The 25103-nt window shown below is 44.8% G+C and overlaps 1 protein-coding gene across 44 annotated transcripts in view; it reads left to right on the top strand.

Annotated features, from left to right (window-relative positions):
• Nucleotides 1-25103, top strand: part of NFYC (nuclear transcription factor Y subunit gamma) — a 64628-nt gene that overhangs the window by 35955 nt on the left and 3570 nt on the right. For all 44 annotated transcript variants that reach the window (XM_069587527.1, XM_069587616.1, XM_069587745.1 and 41 more), the window contains 6 exons: nucleotides 6722-6793; nucleotides 8158-8271; nucleotides 11620-11715; nucleotides 16735-16908; nucleotides 20245-20403; nucleotides 23952-24059. In XM_069587527.1, the coding sequence (XP_069443628.1) occupies nucleotides 6722-6793; nucleotides 8158-8271; nucleotides 11620-11715; nucleotides 16735-16908; nucleotides 20245-20403; nucleotides 23952-24059 (723 nt within the window). The remainder of the gene's footprint in view (nucleotides 1-6721; nucleotides 6794-8157; nucleotides 8272-11619; nucleotides 11716-16734; nucleotides 16909-20244; nucleotides 20404-23951; nucleotides 24060-25103) is intronic.

Genomic DNA, 25103 nt, shown 5'->3' on the forward strand with positions numbered 1-25103 from the left:
CCACACAGGCAAAACTAGTGCCCTCGCAGAACATGTATTCTGGTGGGAGAGACAGAAACAGGTAATGAATGAGTAAAATAAACAATAACTTCTCGTTTCTGGGTATCCTTGTGGGTCATGTTTGTTTACATGGGGGATTTTCAGCATTTGACCTTGGTTTGGGCTTTCTCTGAGTGGCCTGTGTTCCCCGGTGGATTTCCACTGAAAAATCATTCTTCTGCAGTCTAAAGGTGGTCATTATCAATAGTATCTTAGATATAAAGCGGAAGGGAGGGAAAAAATGGAATTATAAAGTCAGAAGTGGGGTATTTTGTATGTTCTGAGGGGATAATGTCATGGTTAAGTTTTCAGGTTTAAGTGCTGGGGTCAGCCTGGTGTAAAACTAGTACCTTCCTGAGTTCTAGTGGGACCAGGCAGTGCAGCAAGCATGTCCCAGCTTGAATGCAGAAACAGATTCAGGATCAGACAATCGACCAGGTGAATGAACTTTAGAAGTTCAAACTCAGCACCTAGCTTTTCTATATTTTGTTGGACTTTGAGTTTTTTTTAATTGTGGTAAAACACAACAAAATTTACCATTTTGACCATTTAAAATGTACAGTTCAGTGGTATATTCACATTGTTGTAAAATAGATCTCCAGGACTTTTTTATCCTGCGGAATTGGAGCTTTGCGCTCATGAAACAACTATCCACTTTCCCCACTCTCCAGCCCTTGGTGATCACTGTCCTGCTTTGTTTCTGTGAGTTGGCTGCTCTAGGTGCCTCATCTAAGTAGACTCATACAGTATTTGTCTTTTTGTGCCTGGCTCGTTTCACTCACTTAGCATGATGTTTTCAAGGTTCATCCATGTTGTAGCATATGACAGGATTTCTTTGTTTAGGCTGAATAATGTTTCCTTCTATATGTGTACATACCACATTTAATCTAGTCATCTGTCAGTGGGCATTTGGGTTGCTTCTGTTTCTTGCCTACAGTGAATAATGCTGCAGTGCAGAGGAATATGGGCTTTGATGTTACCCTGCTTGCTTTACTTTTCAAGTTTGATTGACATCAGAGAAGATGGTGGTGTTGACCAACTTTTTGTAGCTAGACAGCTAGTCCTTCAGAGGTTAAAAGTGGATTACTTTGAGGGATTCACTTTTAGTTCAAGTTTTATGAGTAAGGAGAAAGACCAAGGAGGAAAGTTATTTTTAATCATTCTCCTGTTGATGGCTAAAATTTTCCTTCCACATACTCTCAAGAAAAGAATCCTAGAATGCTACCATAAGTGCCAGTGAAGTTGTTCAGTCGTGTCTAGTCGTGTCTCACTCTTTGCGACCCCATGGACACTAGGCTCCTCCATCAATGGGATTTTGTAGGCAAGAGTACTGGAGTGGGTTGCCATTTCCTTCTCCAGGGAACTTCCCGACCCAGGGATCGAACCTGGGTCTCCCACATTGTAGACAGATGCTTTACTGTCTGAGCCACCAGGGAAGTCAGAATGCTACCATGGTATCTCTTAAATCAGATGCTTAGAATGATGTTTGGCTTGTAATAGTGAGTGACTCGGAGACGGCAATGGCACCCTACTCCAGTGCTCTTGCCTGGAGAATCCCATGGATGGAGGAGCCTGGTGGGCTACAGTCCATTGGGTTGCAAAGAGTCAGACACGACTGAGCGACTTCACTTTCACTTTTCACTTTCATGCATTGGAGAAGGAAATGGCAACCCACTCCAGTGTTCTTGCCTGGAGAATCCCAGGGACAGGGGAGTCTGTTGGGCTGCCGTCTGTGGGGTCATGCAGAGTCGGACACGACTGAAGTGACTTAGCAGCAGCAGCAGCAGCAGCAGTGAGTGAATGAGTGAAAATCGCTCAGTCGTGTCCAACTCTTTGCAACCCCGTGGACTATACAGTCCATGGAATTCTCCAGGCCAGAATACTGGAGTGGGTAGCTTTTCCCTTCTCCAGGGGATCTTCCCAACCCAGGGGTCAAACCCAGGTCTCCTGCATTGCAGGTGGATTCTTTACCCGCTGAGCCACAAGGGAAGCCCCAGCATGTAATAGGTGCACAGTAAATGTTCAAATAAATCATAGACTCCTCCACTTCAGATTTAGTGTGAAGCAACATAGTGCCAGGTTTGAGTGAGAATGAATCCGGTAAAGTCCCTTTGCAAAACTTTTATTTTCCCTCTGCCGATGGCAAATGAAGGCATCTGCTTCTCTGACTGAACCTCTGCCTGTGTGACGTGGCTGATATTTTAGTGTTTAGTGTGTGCCTTTGTAGAGCTCAAGCAGCACTTACAACCAGACTTCCTCAGATATGGCAGAGCCTCTTAGGCTGATATCTCAAAACGTCTACCGGATTTTTTAAAAAAATCTATGTTCAAACTATCCAAACGTAAATAAAGTTTATGAGAACACTCATAAGGTGTTGCGGTCTCTCTAAGACTGTGACAGAGGTGTTCCAAAAATAAGCAATTTGAGTTTGCTAGTCCGTGGGGTCGCAAAGAGTTGGACACAACTGAGCGGCTAAGCACAGGTGATATAGTGTGACATATTGGAGACTTTGGCCCCAGTTGTCTCGGTCTTGGTTCAGCAAAAGCAGTTTGTCTTTCGTCTCAGCTTGGCCATCTTGCTCTCCTCATTCTTGAAAGCTCTGCATTGTCTGTAAACCCAGGTGGTGCTCACCTGAAACTGGAGTTGATTAAAAATCATACCAAAATGATTATATACCAGGATGATCGTGTTAGATACTGTTTTCCTGCTTAGCAGAGCTCTGGGAGCAATATTAATAGACTTCTTGGCTTTAAATTTTACTCTCTAGACCTCTTTGAAAGTGGGGAAGAAAGAGCTAACTTCTGTCCTTTGCGGGGCAGGTGGGGAGGTAGTAATGCTGAATCTTAAAGAAAAATCTAATCCTCCTTCAAACTCCCTCCCTCCACCCCATTTAGCCTTCAAGTTAGCCATAATTTAATGCTTTGGTCACCTTCTTTTAATTGCCTGTTACATCTTTTCATTCTTCAGTGTCTCCAGATTGGAAGATTACAATCAAATCAGATAACCATTTAAACGAGAACTTGGAGGTGAAGTTTGGTGGACTGCTAAAAAATAGGCCCTGTGCTGTTTGAGCCCTTCCAGTGGAACAGTGCTTCACAGACTTTATTGTCTATATGTGAACCACATGAGCGTCATGTTGAAATAGCAGATTTTGATTTAGCAGGTTTGGAGAGGAACCTGAGATTCTGCACTTCATTCATGTTCCCAGATGATGCCATTGTGGGTCTAGGGACCTCACTTTGAGCGGCAAGGCTTTAAAGCAGTGGTCCTTAACCCTCACTGTGGATCATAGTCACCAGGGTAGTTTTCAAAAACTGTGATGCCAGGACTCCACTCCCTAGAGTTCCTGATTCAGTTAGTCTGAGGTAGAGCCCAGGCATCTTGTGTTTCAGAAGCTCCCCAAGGTGATCCTAACATGCTGTCCATGTTGAGAATCACTGCTTTTGAGAAGGTAGAATCTTGATTTTTTAGAGTGAGTGCCTGACTAGGTAGGCCTGCAAAAGATTCCTCATCATTATTTGAAACTCCAGATGTTGTTTAGTTCAGCCTGAGACCTATTGACTGTAATTTGGCTTTAAACTCTCATTGAGTGAATTCAGACTTCTTGAAGTTCAGCAGTTTCAGATGGCAACATTTTCAAACACTTCTTTGGTTGTGGTCAGGAGCACAAAGGTGTTCTGAGGGAGAATCCACTCTCCCACCTTTCTGATGTCACGCCCAAGAATAAAATGTGTCAGTTGTTATTCCACTTGCATTCGCATCAGGATAAGAAGTTAAGTGTTACTCATATCAGTTGCGTGGTTGCCAATGACAAGGGGAGCATTGAATTGAAAGCCAGTGTACCGATCGTGAAGGGGTGCCTCTCTCCAATAAGCTTGTCATAAAGCCTTACATGTGACTGGAAAGCTGGGCTGAGATTATAGAAAGCTGGGCTATTGTCAGCGATAATGAGCCACACACGCACATCTGAAGATCCTTTAAGATCTCAAGGTTTAGAGATCATGAGAAAATTTCTCACGAAAGAAAAGATGTATGGGACTTAAGTTTTTTGTAAGTTTCTTCCTCTCTTCAAGGTGGGACTATATCTTGACTTTTCCTTGTTTTTTTTTTTTAAATTGTAGTCTCATAAAAATTCTGAAAGAAATATTTTTTCAAGTTGGGGAAGGAGATCTTTTTATCAGCTCTGGGCTTTAGTTCAGTAATCTTAGAACAGTGTTGTGGGAATTATATTAAATGACAAAGCCAAATGAGAACACACTTGTAAGAGACCTAAATCTCGTGGTCGTAATCTTGTGCTGTGTGTATCATCCTGGGAGACCTTCCAAAGAAACTGTCATCCCTAGCGTTTTCTTTGGCATTTCTGTTTAGCATCATTTTGTGTGATACACCACACAAGAAGGAGGACCAGTGATTAATTTCTATAGTTAAATAAATGTTTGTTTTTAAATCCCTTTAGGGTCTGGCCCTAAGCCAGCATTCCCCTTTCCTGCTGCTCCCCTCTGTATGAGGTCATACATCTAAAACTTAAATAGGCCAGGTTTTTTGTCTCTGTGCTTCTGTGTGTGCTGTGTCCTTTGTCTGAATAACATTCACATACTTTTCCAGCAAGCAGATTTGCAGGATCCCAAGACACCATTCAGATGTCAGCCCCTGTGTGGAACATTTGCCAACTCCACTTGCTTACTCCATCACCTCCCCGCCGCCCACCACTGCCAGTTGGTCATTTCTTTCTCTTCCCTATGGGATTTTACACCCCCATTCTAGTATAGCTTAGGGGATTATAACATTTTTTAAGTGATAGTCTCTAAACTGTTTGACTGTTCAAAGAAAGTGAAGTCGCTCAGTCGTGTCTGACTCTTGGCGACCCCATGGACTGTAGCCTACCAGGCTCCTCTAGTCCATGGGATTTTCCAGGCAAGAATACTGGAGTGGGTTGCCATTTCCTTCTCCAGGGGATCTTCCCAACCCAGGGATTGAACCCAGGTCTCCCGCGTTGCGTGCAGACGCTTTACCATCTGAGCCACCAGGGAAGCCCGGCTGTTCAAAGAAAAGTATATTTGCATCTTCCACATAGTAGTAGGCATCATGCATTTGCTGTCAGTTGAGCTGCATGAAGGAACAGATGAAAGAGGAGGAGAAAAAATTAGAATGTGTCATGCTCTCTCCTTCTGGTGAAATTTTAGTAAACTGGACTTCTAAGCCTCTACCACTCCAGAGTTAGATTTTAGAGGCTTCGTGGAAAATGCTGATACTTAATTTGGAAAAGGAAAAGATTAAAAAAATGATGTTGGGGTTTTGTAGACGTCAGTGGTAGCCAAGCAGCTTGTTGCATTTGGATGGAGAAATTAGATGTCTTGGGATTTCCCTGGCAGTCCAGTGGTTGGAACACCACGCTTCCACTGCAGGGGGTAATGGGTTCCATCCTTGGTTGGGGAACTAAGACCCTGCATGCCACAAGGTGCGGCCAAAAAAATAAGATGCCTTGGTGTACATTTTATCTTAATAGTTCCTGTTCTTCTGTATTCATAAAATAGATTCTGGGAAGGCTGATAATGTTTTTCCAAAATGCTCCACTGCCTTCTTTGACGTATAGTTGACTTTTTTATTGGTCTTGGAAAAGAAAATTCACTAATGCATGTTAATTACACCAAATCTCAAATAAGAGCTGCTTCCTCCGTAATGTGATGATGTAAATTCCCAGGTGAGCATATTGGATTTGGTGAATCACATTTCAGACCACTTATAGTATCAATCATTTGACACCTAGTTCCAGTAGGGACTTTGCTGATTTTAGCTAATCTCTGCCTTTTCAGTTTTCTTTTCTTTGCAGCTTTGAAACCCAAAATTGATTTTTATTTCTAGAATTGCATCCATCATTGGCTGTATATTTAAATACCAGTAGTATCAAAATAAAATAAAAAGCACTTAAATCACAAGTAATTGAGTAGGGCTGATCGAAAATTCCTTTCCTAAATCCTTTCCACAGTAAAGTTAAATGGTTTCTTCCCAACTTAGTCTTGTTTGTTAAGAAAAAATTGACAGGACTACTCCTAAACAGCAGCTGATAAATTCACCCTTACCCTTTTTCCATACTCTTCTTCTCCTACCCCCACCCCCAGCAGTTTTTGAAGATAGGGCCTTCGGTGCTGTGATGGGTAAGGAGCTCCTTCCTGGTTTTTGGTGTCATGTTAGTGCAAAGGTCAGAAATAGCCAGTGCCACATTGGCTGAAGAGAGTGGTCACTGTGGTCAGGTATTGCTGGCACTTGCCCTTGTAGTCCTTGATTAGAAGGAAAAACTGGCAACTTGGAGAAAAACCCCTAAGGCCAGAAATCTCATTTTAATCTGCATATTGCAGACTGGTAAACTTTCTTAGGTGGGGAAATGCATTCATAATGCATCTTTATATTGTTCTGGCAAAGAACCGGGTATTGTTTGGGGTTACTTTTCATGAGGGCCCTGTTAGAAGGCATCGTAAGTTTATCCTAAAACTCTTTGTTGGAAGCTCTGCATTGGTTAAGAAGTATTTTGCTCTAGAGCTTGTGTTTTCTTAATTTCATTTGTGATTTCTCTCCTGCCGTATTTTCTAAAAGGAGGGGCTAAATCAACCAGGGGGTTTCATGCTGCCTGTCACATCCTATTAATTATTCCTACCATTTATGTACCTCTTGTTACTCATTTCAGAAAGATTTCCGAGTACAGGAACTCCCACTGGCTCGTATTAAGAAGATTATGAAACTGGATGAAGATGTGAAGGTGAATTCACATTCATTTTTATTATTCATATTGGAAGTAAAGCAATGGGAAGATTATTGCTTATTTCTCTAGAGCTCAAAGTTTAATTAAACAAAAATAAAAGTAGTATTGTCTGTTGGTTTTGTATTTGGTTCCTCTCTAAAATTGTTAAGTGAGCTAAAATTGAACAGTTTTAATTATTGTATGGTACTTTTCTGAAAATTGGGAGTATCCTGTTTGCTAGCTGTTGAAATCCAAGCTACTGAGTATTTGTTTTTTGAATTGCCTGATTCTTTCCACTGTGTAGCGTAAACGTGTATCATCATGTCAGCAGAACAGTGACGTCTTCCTGGCATCTTATTGCAGTCTCTAGTTAGTTGATCCGAGCTCTGAGAAATGTCTGATAATGATATTGCACTTGTTCTAACTTTTCAGTCTGTGAGTTGTTTTATACAGCTTATGCTTGTGAGAGGGTTTACTTGGGTTGACCGTTTTTGTATTCCTAGGAGTCCACCTCCTATTACAGTTCTCTCAAGAAGAGAGCGACTCTCTCCACTCCGAATTAATAGTTTTCTGTATTTGTATAGAAAGCTAACAGTTTGCAGCAGTTTTCCTTTTTATTAGCTTACTTCCTCATAGTAACCATGTGAGAGTTCACAGGATAAGAGTTACTAGTTTCATATCCTGTAGATGTGTGAATAGACACAAAGAGGTTAAAAGTGACTCACCTAGAGTTGGAGAACCAAGATCCCAATTCTTACCTCCTGCTTCCTTAACTCTGTCCCAGACTACCTCTGACCACCTCGTGAAGGCTGCACAGGGTCCAGAGCTTTGTTTGAACTTTGAATTCAGATTCGGCAAGGCAGCTTCCATTACTTAAGGACTTACTATGTGCCAGGCACTTTTACATACATTATCTCATTTGATTCCGACAGCAACCCTGGAAAGTTGTTACCTCTTTTTCACTATGTAAAAAGTAAAGCCAAGAAGGATGAGAAGCTGGAGATTTTCTCTGAATCCATTGGCACTCATTATCTTTCCCCACATTATCTCCTTTTGGATTAGAACCTAAATCCTTCCACTTACTGGCTCTGTGTCTATAGGCAAGTCACTTCACCTCTCCTAAATCCTAGTTTCTCTGAAAGGCTTTTATGAGAGAAAGAAAGTACATGGAAGGTACTAGATAAATAACCTTTCTCCCTCTTCCCTTCTTCTGTGTGCTCGCTGCTTTGTCCCTGCTTTGTCTTGGAATCTCTTGAGGCGACTCCCTTCTTGTTCTCTAGGCCTTGCCCCATAGCCCATTGGCAGGACATGAGATAAGGGACAAACTGACTGGTTTGAATGACTTGCTGGTGATTGACAGGGAGGGCCTACGTCTGTTGCAGATGATCAGTGCTGAAGCCCCTGTGTTGTTTGCCAAGGCAGCCCAGATTTTTATCACAGAGTTGACTCTTCGAGCCTGGATCCACACAGAGGATAACAAGCGCCGGACTCTTCAGGTAATGTTGTAGAAAATTAGGCAAGCAGCTGCCTTTGCCTTTTTCTCTTGCATGGCTTTGGACCAGAGATTGTTCTTTCCTAGACCTCTCTCAAACTGATGTGTTTAACTGGCATCTTCCTCTACTGGTGGGAGGCAGGCAGACCTTATGGCCAAGATAGTATGTATTTCGCAACCAGGAATGTTAATTTCCAACTTCCCTATTTGTTACAGTTCAGTGACTGAACTTTGTACTTGGTGAGCTCTCACTGTAAACAGAGGCTAAAGTGATTATTTATCTATCTCCAGATCTAAACAGCTTCCACTTGGAAGCCTTGAGAGTCTGCAGGAAAGAACAGTCCCAGGAAGAATAGTCTCACTAACCTCTTTAGCATTTTTGTTCCTTCTCTGTTTTCCTGGGAATCCTTTCCTTCTTTCTTGTTTCTTTTTTTGTTTTAATCCAGCAAATCACTTTCTTATTGTATGAAGACCCCTTAGTCATTGGCTGTACAGACCCTCCACTCAACACCCAGGCCCTTTCTTAGAGGAAAGATTTCCCAGACATAGGAGGAAAAGTATGGCAGATACAGCAGTGCCAGTATTTTAACAGCAAAGCCAAGGAACTACATTATGTTTTCTTTGTTTCTCTTTATCTCCAAAATTGAAAATGCATGCTTTTGTTCATTTATTCTGCAGATATTAAATGAATACCCACGGTGTGCCACGCACTGTTCTAAGCCCTGGGAATTAATACACAAAACAGACAGAGATTCCTACCCTTAGAAATTCTATAGTCTCGCACAGCTAGATATTGAAAACTTATTTTATGTTGTCTTGGAGGAGGACTATGGATCTAGAGAGATCTAATTAAAGCTACCTTCAGGATCAATTCAGATTGAAAAGTAAAATGGGCAAAGCACTTGAACAGGGCCTTCAAAAAGGAAGACACCTAAATGACCAACAACAAAAAGGTTTACCACAAAAAGGTATGCAACATCATTTGTCATCTGGGAAATACAAATTAAAACCACAGTGAGATACTGGTTTGTACCCGCTGCTGCTGCTGCTAAGTTACTTCAGTCATGTCTGACTCTGTGCGACCCCATAGACAGCAGCCCACCAGGCTCCCCCGTCCCTGGGGTTTTCCAGGCAAGAGTACTGGAGTGGGGTGCCATTGCCTTCTCCGTTGTACCCACTAGAATGGCTAAAATAAAATAGACTGACAGTACCGAGTGTTGACAAGAAAGTGAAATGACGGAAACTCATTTATTGCTGGTTAGAATGTAAAGTGGTATGATCACCTTGGAAAACTATTTAGCACTTTCTAATAAAAGGCTATTCCTTAATCTCAGACCCAGCCATTCCACTCTTACATGTACTCCCAAAAGTGTGGACATTCTTGTATAAGACTGTTAGTAACAACCTTGTTGATAATAGCCAAAACCTGGAAATAGCTCAAATATCCATGAAGATGTAAATCTGTTAACAAATAGATTTATTCTTAAAATGGATGACTACTCAACAGTCAGAGAAACAAACTGTTTATTCATGCACCAATGTGGATGAATCTCAATCATATTTAAGCAAAAGAGGAAAAAATTACACAGCGCATGATATCGTATACTGTCATCGTCTATGGAGATAAGAATCAGAGTTGTGGTTGCCTCAGATTGGTAAGGGAAGGAAGTTGACTGGAAAGGAATAGAAGGAAACTTTGTATGTTCTTATATGGGTGATAGCTACCGGGTGTATATATTTATTCAGATTCATTAACCTGGGTACTTAAAGTTTCTCTGGCTTTTTTGTTTTATTTTTTTTAAATAAATATGATAATTGGTAAAATATTAGCATTAAAAAAGGCAAAATAAAAATGTTTAAAAGACCCATTTAAGTATATCTGTTTCCAAAATTCTGTAGAATGCTTTAGTATATGTCTAAAAGTGATTGATCATTTATTTTTTTCTTCCCCTCATTCTGTCCATAGATGAGCCATCTGGGTAGCTTGAGTAGGTGACATCATCATGAATGTGATACTATATTGTACTAATCTTAAATGAGACCTGGCACCCTTAATATGTGCCCTGCCCCGTGGGAGGGTTTATTATCAGGCTGGTGGTTGGCAAGAAGGTCGGACTGGAGTTTTGCATTTCAGTGGCTCGGGGCCATCACAGACAAGGGAAGGGGAAAAAGACAAAAAAGAAAACAGAAAATTTCCATCCCCTCCTATTTTACCTGATGAGTCGCCTTTTAACTGTGATATATAGAGCTTGCTAAGGATTTCTGTTAGCATGTTGACTTTTCCCTCCAACATTTTATTATGAAAAAATTTAACCATAAGCAAAGTTTACAGTGAACATCTGTGTAACTCACCACCTAGATCCTACCATTGACACTTTACTCTTTTTAGTCCCATATTTGTCCTTCCCTCTGTCCACCAAATCATCTGGTTTTAAATGCATTTAAAACTTTTCATTCCCCTGAACACTTAATATGTGTATCACTTATTAGGGTTCTCTGTTTTTTTTCTTTTGCTTTATAATTGTCCTGCAATGAAGTACACAAACCTTAAGTATACATAGCTTGTTGGTTCTTAATTTTAAAATGTTTTAATTTTATTACTTAAAGAAAGGGAATGTCACTCTTAGAAAGAACCTCATCAGAGCAGGCCTTGGTTTCAGTAGCATTAGTCAGCTGACTCATGTTCTCTTCCCCCCAGCCCCTACTCTAGTGGCTTCAGATTTCCAGTATTCGTATCATGTTAAACAATATTTAAACTGTGAATTTGACATTGTCATTTTGAATTTCAAAATAAAAATTGTAATCTTGTAGAAACTAACATATATAGATCCAATGACTAGAAAAATATTGTAAAAAATTACTGAAATAGGATTTCAGCTGAGAGATTCAAAATAGATTATAAACTACATGGGAACCAAAGAGTCAAAATATTATTTAGGGGCTTAAAAGGTTATAAGGTTGAGTAATAGCCTAACTTTGCTAACCACAGAATGACCAGAAACCTGTTGGTTGATGCGGCTAGATTTGCACGAATGTGTCTGGAGGGTGATAATCTTAACAGTTGTGGGGAAGGCCTTGGGGCAGGATCTAGCAGAGGTGTCAATAGTTGGAGGCTCAAATGTCTAGTCTGTGGAGTATGAGCTATATGAATCTCTTTTTTGGTCAGTGTTTATCCATCATTTGAAGTTTGTAAGAGTTTGGGTGTGCTCTTTTTGGCTCTAGGCTTGGCCATTGGTCTTTAGTTTGCCTTAGAAGTCATCATCTTAACCTTACTTGTAGCTTGGAGAGTAGAAAGCCAGGTAAACTAGCTTCTCCCCAAGTTAATTTTTCACCCTGCTTTTCTTTGTTACAGAGAAATGATATCGCCATGGCGATTACAAAATTTGATCAGTTTGACTTTCTCATCGATATTGTTCCAAGAGATGAGCTGAAACCACCGAAGCGTCAGGTGAGCTGGGAGGGCATTGATGACGAGAGGGTGCCTTGCATCCTGGTATCAGACAATCTCCATTTCCTCTGTCAGCACAAAACATTTGCTCTTCTTTTGCTTCTCTTTCTCTAGACCAGATCCATCCTTAACATCTCCTGTTACTCATTTAGGGATACTTTTAACTCAGTGCCTCTGAGGTGGTGTCTCAGTGAAAATAGACAAAACGAAAAGTAAAGACGAGTTACAGCAGTAAAGTGTAGCTCATTTCGGAGTATCCTAGGAAGTCTATCAGAGTTCTTAATCTGGGATGGGAGAACAGGTTAAGGATTTTAGATTTCCAGGAAGCAGCTTCTGTGTGTGCATAGTTGTGTCTGAAGGGAGTGGACTTGGTTTTCTCTTGCTCTGGATTGTGGTTCTCTACGCAGCGTGCTGGCTGCACATTAGAATCACCTGTTAAAGAGTTTTTAAAAATACCAGTGCCCAGGCTCTGCCCCCTACACTGGCTGAAACAGAATCTGCAAGGGGGAGGCTCAGGCATCAGTCCTTTTTAAAGCTCTCCAGATGCTTTTAATGTGCAACCAGATTTGAGAACCTCCACTTAAACTTTCTCTAAGCAGTGACGAGAAGGAATGTGTCTGCCTTTCCTGCTCTTCTCTCTGCTCCTCTCCAGAGGTCACACTATTGTTTTTCAGCACTTTGGGTGCATAAAGCTCTTAATTGCAATTTTGATAGATCCCTCTCCTGTGTTGCTCTTCATTTTAGGCATGCAGGTTGCATGATATCATGATATCACTGGATATAGTAGAGATGCTTGGAATAGTGGCAGAGTCTGGCAGGAGCAAAGCTGAGCCTTGATCTGCTTGCTTTGTTTTTGTTAATAAAATTTTCAGTGTTTTTAATGAATTATTTCATAGTATATTATCCTTAAAAGTAGGAGTCATTCAGTAATGACCATTCTCCTGTGCTGTCTTATGTTGATAACCAGTAAGAGAGTGTAGAAGAAGTGGGCATCTTTAACGACCTTTGTAATTACAACCCTGCCTGGGGACCTTTGGGTTAGCAAGCCCTCTGCACCTCCTTCCTAGCACGGGGTACCTCACTGCGTCTCCGTTCTTCTGGGCAGTCTTTGCTACTGTAAACATCCTTGACTGGAAGCTGTAAGGCGTTGCAAGGAGCTTTCAGTCGGATGTTTACAGCGGCAGGCTGCCACGGTCATCCCGCTGCACGTGGCCTTTGAAACACTGCAGGTTTGTGCCCACGGCTCAGTTCCTCCTCTGGGTGCTTCCCTCCCCTCTGAGAAGTCACTACAAGAAGAACTCAGACCACTTCTCTTCCTTCAAAACAGTTGATACCACTCTCCCTGTGGGAATTTGTTTCAGAAGCCCCCTTTAAAAACAAGGTGGTGAGCTCTGTGACAGAATCAGGCCTTGCTCAGGCTCCTTGCATCAGCTCCTGCTTGTTCCCGGTGGGCTGCCTGCCAAGCCAACTGGCCAGAGAGAATGGTCGTGTCCTCTCCATTCCTCCAGTGTCCTCAGTGCTTGACGCTCCTAGGGTATCAGAGAGCTCCTTGTTACATCCTAGCCTGACTCTGAATGCTGTGATCCATCTCCTTTAAAGTGTGTCTAGCTGAGACAGCTCCTTGCTACCTGGGTTCAGTTCTTTGCAGGCGTTCAGGCCATTGATTGGCATCCTGTTCGGGACAGCTGCTGCCTGGCCTTTTTTGAAAGGTTGAGATTGCCGAAAGCTGGCCTGAAGTTCTAAGATAGCACTTTTAATCCTCTGTAGACCTGAAGTTTTCCCAAGCTCCAAATTGGCTGGAAGCTTCCTTAAGTCTTTTAAAAGCGCCTACTCTCCAGAACTCACCCTTTCTGAAGGAAGCAGCAATTCATTCTTGCTACTGAAGCACATGTGCTTTTGGGGGCTGGCTGTGCAGCACTGTGGTGATAGCCCTAGGAGGCGATGCTGCTCATGCTCTGGCGTTGTTTATCAGACTCCACCGCTGAAGAGATTCCAAGAGCAAGCACTCTGCTTGGGGAGGCCACTGCTAAGCTGGGCAAGTGCCCCATCCTGGATTGATCCAGTCATTCAGAGATTGTTCTAGCAGAGGGGGCATCTTCCCGCTGCTGGGGAGAGAAACGAGCCAGAAATACTGAGTTGTTGATCTAAGGTCCTTGACTTCTCAAAGATGCTTGGGGATGTCTCTTGTTCTTTGGTGAAGCAAGTAAAGACTACTCAAGCAGGAGAGAGTTGAGGCCTGACTTTTACCCCATTAAGCTATGAGTTGAAAGTTCCTGCTCATTAAAATGTCATTTCCTCTTCACCCATTTCTTTAAACCAAGCATAATCACTCCCTTTCTAGCTTGACCTCCATTGGCAGAATAAGTCTTCTAATGCAGAAGAAGCTTAGATATGCTTCCTTCCATTCCAGTGATTTGAGAGCTGACATGCCTGTCCTCATAAGGCAAACCTTGGTGCCTCTATTTGATACTCACAGAGTGTCCCAGACATTGCCTAGTTCATAAACAGCTTAAGAGGGTACTGTAGGCAGCATAGGAGAAGCTCTTTACATGTTCTCACAGCTTTTGGCAAAGGATATTTTAGCTTCTGAAAGTGGTAAAGTGTTTGCTATTTTTCTGGCAAAAGGACAGTATTCACTTGCAGATTCGCTGTAGTCAAGGATAACTGGAGACAACAGTCACAGGCCAAGGGCTGGTGAAGGCCAGGGGCTCCCTATTCCTCAAGACTTCCTACAGGTTAGTTCTGGAGTTCTTAGTCCCCTATGCTCATTCATCACCCAAGAGCTTTTTCAAGTTATGTTTGGACTTGGTAATGGTTAATGTTTTTTTATAAAATGGGAAGGGAGTTTTGAGTGGGAAAATAAATTCATTGAACGTATTTCAGGAGTCTTGAATAGTTGGCCTTTGTTTCTTGGCTAAGGAAGATATCAGTATTAACCCCTGTCATAGCCAAGATCTAGTTGACTAGTGGACCTTTATTTATCATGGTGAGAAATTAGAGTTGAAATGGAGATAATGTCACAGTTAAGTTGTTCTGGAATCTAAGACCTAGATGCAAATAAAAGGGGGCTTCCTTTTTCTTCTCCCTCAGCATGATCATGTCCAGGGTTCATTACTGTTTGGGCCTGAAGCACAGAATATGTTAACTTAGAAAGTTGGTTCCTGTTGAAGGGCTAGCTTAGAAACCCAGAGTGTTCAAAGTGTCTGCCTAGACTGGGTGAATAGCCATCAGGGAACCTTGCACACTGAGATCCAAGTTTCTCAGAAGCTAGATCTCCGCAGTCCTAGTTTTAGTATCCTGGGCCCCCAGTTCCCCAGAAGCAAAAGAGTACCCAGCCCCATCCTACAGTGGACAAAAGTGTATCCCCACACGGGGGCTGCAGAATCCTAGAGGGAGCAAGAGTTTAGGGGTTCTTGTCTATTGCTGACAGTTGTTGGGTTCAGGAGTGTTTGTCATACTCCCAGCTTGGGTTAGGGCTTCCTTGGTGGCTCAGCCAGTAAAGAATCCACCTGCAGTGCAGGAGACCTGGGTTCAATCCCTTTGCCAGGAAGATCCCGTGGAGAAGAGAAGGGCAACCCACTCTACTATTCTCGCTTGGAAAATCCCATGGACAGAGGAACCTGGTGGGCTGCAGATCATGAGGTCACAAACAGTCAGATGTGACTGAGCGACTTAAGCATGCACGCAGCTTGGGTTTGAAAAAAAAATACTTTCCTACCTCCAATTGTCTGCCCGGCCCTATGAATTCATTTATCATTTAGTACCTGCTTATTGAGTGCCTGAAAGGAGAATGGGAATAGGGACAGTAGGGGGCAAGAGAGATCGAGGCTTTGCCTTCATAGGCTTGTCATTCTAGCAGGGAGGGTAGTGAATTTGACCAGCAAGTGCAAAAAGGTTTCATGAGAAAAGAACCGTGGAAGCACAGATTGGAGATAGGGTCAGTACCAACCGTGTATGTCCTTTTGGGGAGCTTTGAGGCAATCCACAGGGTCTCTGCCTTGGAGAAGTCTTTTCCTCTTTCCTTGAGCCTGAAAAACTTAGTTCAGGGCACAGAAGTGAGTAAATGTAGCTGATATTTTGCTCAGCCAGCCGAGTGGCTGTATGTTTGTACTGTTTCTGTTGTCCCAGGCAGGGATTCTGTGTGTCGCAGGGCCGTCCGGAGCAGACGCCGATCTCTGTCAGTGGTCAGGGGCCGACCAACCCTGGACCCTCAGACTGTAACCATGCCGTAGTGTGTGTAAACATCCTACACTCTCAGCTGTGAGCTCGAGGTGGCTGGGAGAGGGTTGTTTACTCCTTCTGCCATGGAAAACGTCTGCTGAAGAAGGAACAGTCTCTTCACCCAGCAGGTCGGCCAGAATGCAACCTCCCTAGTCAGCCAAGGCAGCACCCCAGTGGAGAGCTGTCCCTCGGGCCCCCTGGGTTGCTGGATAGACACGACCTTAGTGACCACCGAGCTCTCGACATGCTGTGAAAAGCTGGGCTCTTGCCTACCAGCGTTCTTGGTCCTGACATTTGCTTCTGAATTTCCAACCCAGAAAAAGCCCTGTGTCCCTTTCCCCTGCTCTTTTCCTCCAGAGGTGGTGCGGGAATGAAATAAGGAGAGTGCTGCTTATTTGGGAGTTTGGGAGCCAGCCTGAGTGTTTGGGGTACTTGCAATTAGCACTGTTCTCAGATCACGGGCCTTGACAGCATTTACTGACAAGCACTGCCAGTGCGTGGTTTTTAGTTACGGTAATTATTTGCCTATTTGCAACTCATCACGCAATGGGTGATTACTCTGTACTTCAGAAAATTGGCTGTATGTTTGTTTTGTGAAGCCTATGGAATCTGTTATTTTTAGTTCGATTTAGCACAACTGGTCTCTTCAAATTCCACTTTCCCTTGGCTTCAAATGTGGAGAACTCAGCATTCAGCTGGCAACTGCGCAGAGCCGGTTTGGGGGAAGAATGGAAATTCACTGCGGTGGCTGCTGAGTTGGTTCTTTTCCTCTTACCTGCCTCTCCTTCTGCCCCACAGGAGGAGGTGCGCCAGTCTGTGACTCCTGCCGAGCCCGTCCAGTACTACTTCACGCTGGCTCAGCAGCCTACTGCTGTTCAAGTCCAGGGGCAGCAGCAAGGCCAGCAGACCACCAGCTCCACGACCACCATCCAGCCTGGGCAGATCATCATCGCACAGCCTCAGCAGGGCCAGGTCTGTGAGCAGCAGAGGGTGCCGGCCCAGCAAGATAGCACCCCTTAGATTTGGGATGGGCAAAGTGGGGCTGGGGCAGATGGGCGGTCAGATCATTGTAGGGCACTGGGTTTGGATTCTGAAGACCTGGACTTGCCCCCAGACCCGGCCGCTGAGGTGATGGGTCACCTAGTCTCTCTAGACCCTGGCATCCTCATGGGTCAAATGAGGAAAGTGCGGTGAACAGGACATTCTCTGGGGTCCCTAAAACATTTTAGGAGGAAAAACGTCTCTAGATGCCCCCTTGAAGAGAGTGACATATTCGTATAAGGTCTTTTAGGTGGACTCCATGCCTGCGGTCTGCGTCTCCCCACCAGAATTGGAATTTGTATCTTTAAGGGGGCGATCAGGCATCGTTGCTAGATAACATACATTTCCTCTCCTTTTCCTCATTTCTGTCTCCCACTGGATGTGTCCGCTGACCTTCTCTTTTTATAACAGTAATCAGAAGATTCCTTCTCTCCCGATAGTATTGTTGTGAAAGCAGTTAATATCCACATTGTTGGGGATCATGAAACGCTGAAGAGAACTATGTTTCCTGAGCCCTGACTCCCTATCAGTCACTGTATATCCATCAGACGCTGAGTGTCCTCTTAGCTAAAGTCCAAAGCTGTGTTGAGGATACAAGGATGAATCAACAAGCCCCTATTTTTAAGAATTTAAGAATCTAGTTGGGGCTACAAATACTTACAGATTATACCACTCGCCATGTGGGAAGTGTAAGATATTCTTAGGATTGTGTAGAGGGTGTTATGGGAGTGCTTCACAAGGGGCACCTGACAAAAGATGTGAGGGAGGCGGTAGCAGAGAATGCCAGAGAAAAGTTCTCTGAAAGGAACAGTGTGAGGCTTAGAGGGAACAATGGAAGTGAATCAAATAATGGGGGGAAGGAGGGCTTTCCCAGGAGAGGCCATAGCATGAGCAAAGGTGGGGAGAAACAGCACCGGAAGTGGTACGAGGGGAGGGTAGAGTGAGCACAGGGGAGCATCTAGGCAGCTTGAAAAGGCAGGCAGAGGACACATCCTAAACAGCCATGTGTATCCTAGTAAGGAGCTGCTGCTGCTGCTGTTGCTGCTAAGTCGCTTCAGTCGTGTCCGACTCTTTGCGACCCCTTGGACTGTAGCCTACCAGGCTCCTTCGTCCACGGGATTTTCCAGGCAAGAGTACTGGAGTGGGGTGCCATTGCCTTCTCTAGTAAGGAGCTAGGCCTGCCTAAAGAAAAAACACTGGGGCAGAGCTAGATTCAAATTATTATGGTTTTAGAGTTTATTCCCTGCTCACTTTTTTATCCATAATTTGAAAGTTTATGGAGGTGCTTGCTCTTTGCCAGACACATTGCTAGGCAGGAGGGGTTTAAAGACCGCATCCCAGTCCCTGCCTCGAGGCATTCACTGCAGCATGATGCCTCAGGGACCTCCTTTGGCCGGTGCTTATGCCTCCGCAGTGGTGAGCGCTTTGCCTGCCTAAGGCTTTATCCCCGCACCAGCAAACTTCAAGGGAGTCTGCCAAGAGCTGGCCCTGATTGGCTAATCATTCTGAAAAGCTCATGACTATTGCGCCCCGACTGCAGGGCACGCAGTATGTGACTTGACATCTGCCAGGCTAACATGAGCCCTCATTTTCCTGAAATGATTTAGAAATACCTCAGAAATCCTCTTGGGAAAATTGAGTCGGTAGTACAGTGATGACTTGGCAGTATGCTTTTTTTTTTTTTTTTTTTGGTCAGCGAGAATTTTATCTACCTCTTCTCTGCCACACTGAACTTGCTCAGCTTGGAGCTGCTAAGGCTTGTGAGGATGGTGAACTTGGTTCCTCCCGGCATCTCCCAACTCGTGTTCCCCTGTCTGGTTCAGGAAGGCCTTGTGGCTATGCTTTGTCACACCTCCCTAGGTCTATAGGAGTGGCTCTTTCAGGTTGAGCTCAGATACCCTTATAGGACCAACACATATTAAAATTGGGAAGAAAGTATATTTTGGTCAAGTGAATCCTGTGTTTGCTGTCATAAACTTGGAAACATTTTACGGAGGTTTGGGGAGCAGGCTAAGTTGGAGATCATGGTGTCACAACGGGAGATGTTTCCTGTTGACCTGGCCCACTGCGTGCATGCAGTACCCTCTGTTATCTTTCTCCCTACCCTCCTACAGTTCGTAGTCATTTCTCATCTACAGTTCCCAGAACACCTTCCCCTTCCTAGGTAACATTACTGCAGAGTAGACCTGTGCGGTCAGAATGTAAGTGCAATCGGGATAACAACATCGACTGAAAACCAGAATTCATTAAGACTCTGAGTCATCTTAGGAGGTGATTCTTGATTTCAAGTGGGGAGAAATCATACCCAAAGTGAGGGCTTGGGGTGCAGGTGTAGTTAAAGGCTGTCCTAGCACCACCACCAGATGAGCAACTTACACTGGAAGCTGTAAAGGTCGCATCTTTACAGGGGTAAAGACGTGAGATTTAAAGAAATGACTGACCCTCTTGACAGTTTGAATCCACTGTCTCTCGAAGGAGCAAGTTTCGATGGGTTGGATAATCCTCTAAGTGTGTGAGACACAGAATCTTTGTATACATTAGACAGAAATTCCTTAAATCTGAGATTCCTATTTCTAGAAAGTTAAAATTCTTGGTAAATTCTGTTAAAGTGTTAAATTCTATTACTTACATAGCCTCAATTAAGATCCAGGTCTTAACTGTGTCCAGGTCTTAAGGGTGTTTGCCTCTCCCGCGGGAAGCCATGCTATGATCTGGAGCAGCCAGCTGGCCAGCGTGGGCTGGAGTCACTCTGACTAAGTGGGGATGACAGCCGGTGTGCCCTTTATGTTTTTTCCAGGGCCTTGCATGCCGGGAAGCAGCCCAGGGTCCTAAATTGACCCCACTTCCCATTTGGTTTGCCCTCCAAACTCACCTGCTCCAGGCTTGACTTCAGCCATGTCTTGGGAGAATTATCATAGTTGCTTTTAATTCTTTTTTACCATACGTGCCTTTCTGTCACTGAAGGGGCTGTGAAAAGTTGCAACATTTGAAGCATAGAGAGAGGTATTGGGGTTGAGGCAAATACTTTGCACTCTGAGCCAAAAAAATCCATTCGGCTTTCCTGTCTTTTATTTTGGAGAATGATGTTATCAGTGCTCTGAGTGTGCATAGTCCCAGGGGTCTCTGTAGGTTGAGTATTGTTGGTATTGAGATGAGGTCAGGCATTCAGGAGGGTTTGCTCCTGGTTACCTGCTCAGCATTAACCCCTTGGTAGGCCTGGGCTCTGGGCTAGAACTCAGTCAGCGTTTTCATGACTCTTCCTTCCAGACCACACCTGTAACCATGCAAGTTGGAGAAGGTCAGCAGGTGCAAATTGTCCAGGCCCAGCCACAAGGCCAAGCCCAGCAGGCCCAGAGCGGCGCTGGGCAGACCATGCAGGTGATGCAGCAGATCATCACGAACACGGGAGAGATCCAGCAGATCCCGGTAAGCCTGCCCTGCCCTGCCCTGCCCTCGGGTCTGCGCGGCGCTGTGCGCGACAGTGTGATCAGGGCCGGTTAGAGGTTTCAGTACACACACAGACACACACACACAGACACACACAGACAGCACACACACAACACACACATACAACACACAGACACACAACACACACAGACACACACAACACACATACAACAGACACACACACTCTTTGTTGTAAACCTGTATTTCCATTACCCTAGACCCTAGACCACAACTGGCTTCACTGCGTACTCCCTGCTTTCCTTTAATCTGGGTTCAGACTCGCGGCTATGGGGCAGCACTTCTAGAGTTCCCCTCCCGCTGCCTGTGCAGAGAGGTCATTGTAGCCACTATTCCATGCCAAGGCCCAAAGGCCCTGTGAGGCAGTTCTATCTTGATTTGCAGAGAATAAGAGGGAAGTGTATAGAGAAGGCCATAAATACACTTGTTGCATATTCATGAGTCAGTTCCCAGTGGAGCCTGCAACAAAGTGTATTTTTGGCTTTCATTTAACTTATCCATTGCTTCACTGTGGACTGCTACTTCCTGTGTGCCTTGAGGGATTTCATTTCTTATATTTGTTGGCTTTTTCACTTGTACTTGTTTTTTTGTCTAAAAAAAATGAAGAAAGTCCTCGTCGTAACATGTGCCACCTAGTCATTGGTCAGCTTGCCACAAAAAAATGTGGAAAAGGCGTGACATAGAGCAGGTCTGTTCCTGCCACTCACCTTTCCTATTGTTAATGAAATGTTGGCAGACACAGAACCTCACTTGGACTTGGCTAACCACTTCCTCTTTGAAGGAAGCTTGAAAAGTATCCTTAGCTCTATTTTGGGTAGCTCTTCTTAATTAACAGAGTAATAGGCCAAGAGAAAGCTGAGGAAAGGGGGCTATGTGCATCACTCTATCTCTTTCTTTGTCACCTCTCTCTGTCTTTCTTTCTCCCCACCCCCTTCTCTCCATCTCCTTCCCCCACCCTTCCTTCTTAAATAGGGCGGGGTTGGGGTGGGGTGACCACATGCACACAAGCATGCATCGATTTCAGATTCCTTGCAGCCACCAGCTCATGACTTCTCTCATAAATGGTTCTCAATTTTGCATGTGAGAGCACCAAAATAAGATCATCTAAACCAGAGTAGAGTTCCCACTTCATAGTAACTTAAACCTGAGTCTTTTACAGACTTGGGGGCACAGAAGACTTGTTGCAGAGTTTAGGACTTAGTCTTCACTGTATGCTTCTGCAGGAGTCTGCATTTCTAGACTTAGCGGAGTGCTGTTTCCCAGGAAGGGAACTGTGCTCCTCTTTGGAAAGCCCAGGGAGTGGGCTTCTTTGCTCTGTTGCTGTTCAGTTGCTAAGTTATGTCCAACTCTTTGCGATCTCATGAACTGTAGCACACCAGGCTTCTCTGTCCTTCGCTATCTCCCAGAGTTTGCTCAAATTCATGTCCATTGAGTCAGTGATGCCATCTGACCATCTCATCTTCTTTTGCCCCCTTCTCCTGCCCTCAGTCTTTCCCAGCGTCAGGGTCTTTTCCAGTGCGTCGGCTCTTCTCATCAGGTGGCCTGAGTGTTGGAGCTTCAGCTTCACCATCAGGCCTTCCAGTGAATATTCAGGGTTGATTTCCATCCAGGGGGGTGGGCTTCTTTGCTCTGTGGTTAATGTTAAAAGGGTGTGAGGGTCCCCAGGATTATCCCTGCGGTAGAGGATTGAAGAGCAGAGCGTCCCCAGATATCTAAGCCCAAGCCTAAAAGAAGAGCTTGCTCCTAAGAACTGCTTAGAACTGTCCAGCTCACAAGTTTTCAGTCACATTTGAGTTTCTGCAAAGTGCTCTTTCCAGCAGGGAAATGTAAAATCCCTATGGCCAGCAATATACCTTCCCCCACTCCTGGGACCAGGCTTCTTACAGTCTTTCATCCCATGTCCTTGGCTGGAGTTCTGGAGACTCCTGGGACCAACCAACATCAATCTCGGCACATGAGGCTTCCCAAGCCTCCATGCAGCTGTCTTCCTCCTCGTAAGCAATTTAACGTTGGCCTGGAAGCTGCATTGTGGGATGTAGTGGGGGGTTAGGCTTGGCATCACAACTTCCCAACAACTCTTCTTGGCAAGTTCTCAGGAGAGAAATGACGGTAGGTCACAATATCTTGCCCTGTCTCCTTTAAAGCGGACTCTTAGTGGGTTTAGATTTTGTGTCCCTCCATCTTGCCTTAGACAATTCTGGAATGTTCTACCAGGAACTTCAATGTTCCTCTTTTCTTGGTTCAGTGTTCATCTTTTCTTGATGGTTCAAATCCTCTTTGAAGCTGAAGTTTCAGAGAAGCAGTTTGATTTAACACTTGTATGCAGGAGTTTCATCCTATCGGCATTTACTCATGGAAGTAAAAGCCCATATAATGAAGTTAGCTCTTGAAGGCAAGAGGAAAATTTTCTCCAGGACAGAGGCATGACTTGCCTATTACCCTCAAGAAGCTCACCCTTAAAAGAAGAGCAGGCCAGACAGCTTTTTTTCTGGAGGGTGGTGTCTAGGCCCCCAAATGGAGGGAGACTATATCTGCCAGTCTTCCTGGAGCCTCTTTCATCTCCCATATCCCAAGCATGACTGTCCATAGTCTTCCTTTGCCGACTGTTTTCTCTGCTGAGCCACAGTTCCCCTCACATTGTGGCTGCTTTGGTCCTCTGCTCATCCTCAGCTCAAAGCACTAATACTTTCATGGTATGCTGGAGCATTAAGAGGCCGAGTTAAGGCTTTTAGCATGCAATTAAATGCAGCGTGTGGTATTATTGTATTATCTGAGACTTAATTGTAAGCCTGAGGGACTCTAAGGGCATTTTTGTAGCTTTAGTTTCCCATGATGGAGTATTCTGTGAAAGGTTTATTGATTCAGCTTCCCCTTGGGAGGTGTTTGGCCAGAGGCTAGGGCTGAATACCAAGGATCCTAAAAGTCCCACAGACCCGCATTGGTCCTGGCTCTTGGGGACAGAGATAGTTAAGCAGGCCAGCTTTCTCTTCCAAGATGTGCAGCATGGGGCTGGGTAGTTCTCAGGCTGTGGTCCTGAATGATGGCCATCTGCTCTGGGCTCCTGGTGGATGGTGGGGCTCTTCTCAGTGTTAGATTAGCCAGGAACTGGGGTAGTGAAGGGTGGAGATGGAGGAGAGAAAGGCCCACACTTAAGGTACAAGCATTCCAATAATGTCAGACAGTTGGGCATAAACTCCTAGCATAAACAGTGAGCAGACAGCTAAGAGCCAGTGAATTCTGAGGGTCCAGCCGTGCGGCTCTCACGTGTGTGACAACACCCTCTGGGAATTTCCCCCGAGTCCATTCAAGGAGCATGCTCTTTTGTGTGACTGATGGGGTTGGGATGTTACGGTTTTGCTTGTTTGGGTCTCTGTTTAAAAGGAGCTTTTCAGAGTTGGCTTCTTTGGGTGGTGGGTAGGGGACAATCAGCATTTCTTGTCGTGGAAAGTTTGCCTGTTCGAGGTTGCATTCAGTCCCCTATGGTCTGCTTGTCTCTGCCCTTGCCATAGGTGCAGCTGAATGCTGGCCAGCTGCAGTACATCCGCTTAGCTCAGCCTGTATCAGGCACCCAAGTCGTACAAGGACAGATCCAGACGCTTGCCACCAATGCTCAACAGGTATGTCCCCCAGTGATGCCGGGCTTGAGTTGGGGACCAGCAGGAGCTGGCTTCTGACTGCAAAGGAGGGCTCAGCACACAACTCTGGCCACCTCATCTTCAGCAAGAGCCACCTCCACATTCTGCACATGTGTTCTGCACCCCAGGGGACAGATGGGGTTTATCAGAGGATTGGATTCAAAGTGTGTCTCTTCACTGTCCTCGAGGGACAAGGAAACACAAGGCAGGGGAAGTCTCAGGATACCTGAGGAGAGCCCGATGTGTGTAAATGCGCAGGTCTGACTGAAGGAAACGTTTTCACAGGCTGCCTCATCGTCAGGCTCAGTTTCCATGTTTAAACCCGAATGACTGTTGTGTCCTGGCATATTCTGTGCCCTTTGCAAAGCTACTTAGGTTCCCCCCCCCACCACACCTTCTTGTGCCCCCTCCTCTCCCCTCACACCCCAAGATATTGAATACTGTGAGCCACAGGTGCTGAGGGGGCCACCTCCCTGGGCGTGGGGATTGCACGTGTGGGCATTATTTGCAGGGGACATGGATGCTGGACGGGGAGGCATTGTTAATCAATTCTTTTGCCTCAGACCCAAAAAAGCAGTGATCGTTTAAGAGCTGGACTTGTCTGGCCCAGTTGCATTTCTGGCGATGTATCTGTTGACAGTGGTGACAGAGCTGAGTTTGTGGAGCAGGTCTCCAAAGATCTCATCTGGGAAAATATGAGGAATGAGCCCAAAGCAGGGCTTCTGAGTTCCGTGTGGTCTCTGGGATGGTTAAAGGGAAAAGCCTCCAAATCCAGGCTTCCTTGGCTTGCTCACTGACAGGGAATCACATCTGAAGACTGCCCCACCCTTTAGTGTACCCACGCCCTTTAAACTTGTAAGATTCTAGCCTAGGATCCAGAAACTTTTTGTGGCAGAGGATGGGAAGAAATGAGAAGGAAGAGTTCTTGGTTCCCCAGAGGTCAATTTTGGGACCGGGAACTAAAGCCAGAAAGTGGGGAGAGTTGGGTGTTACAGAGAGGAAGAAAGAAGCAGGAAGAGGCACCCA

This window comes from Ovis canadensis, chromosome 1, assembly GCF_042477335.2.
Source record: "Ovis canadensis isolate MfBH-ARS-UI-01 breed Bighorn chromosome 1, ARS-UI_OviCan_v2, whole genome shotgun sequence".
NCBI lineage: Eukaryota > Metazoa > Chordata > Mammalia > Artiodactyla > Bovidae > Ovis > Ovis canadensis.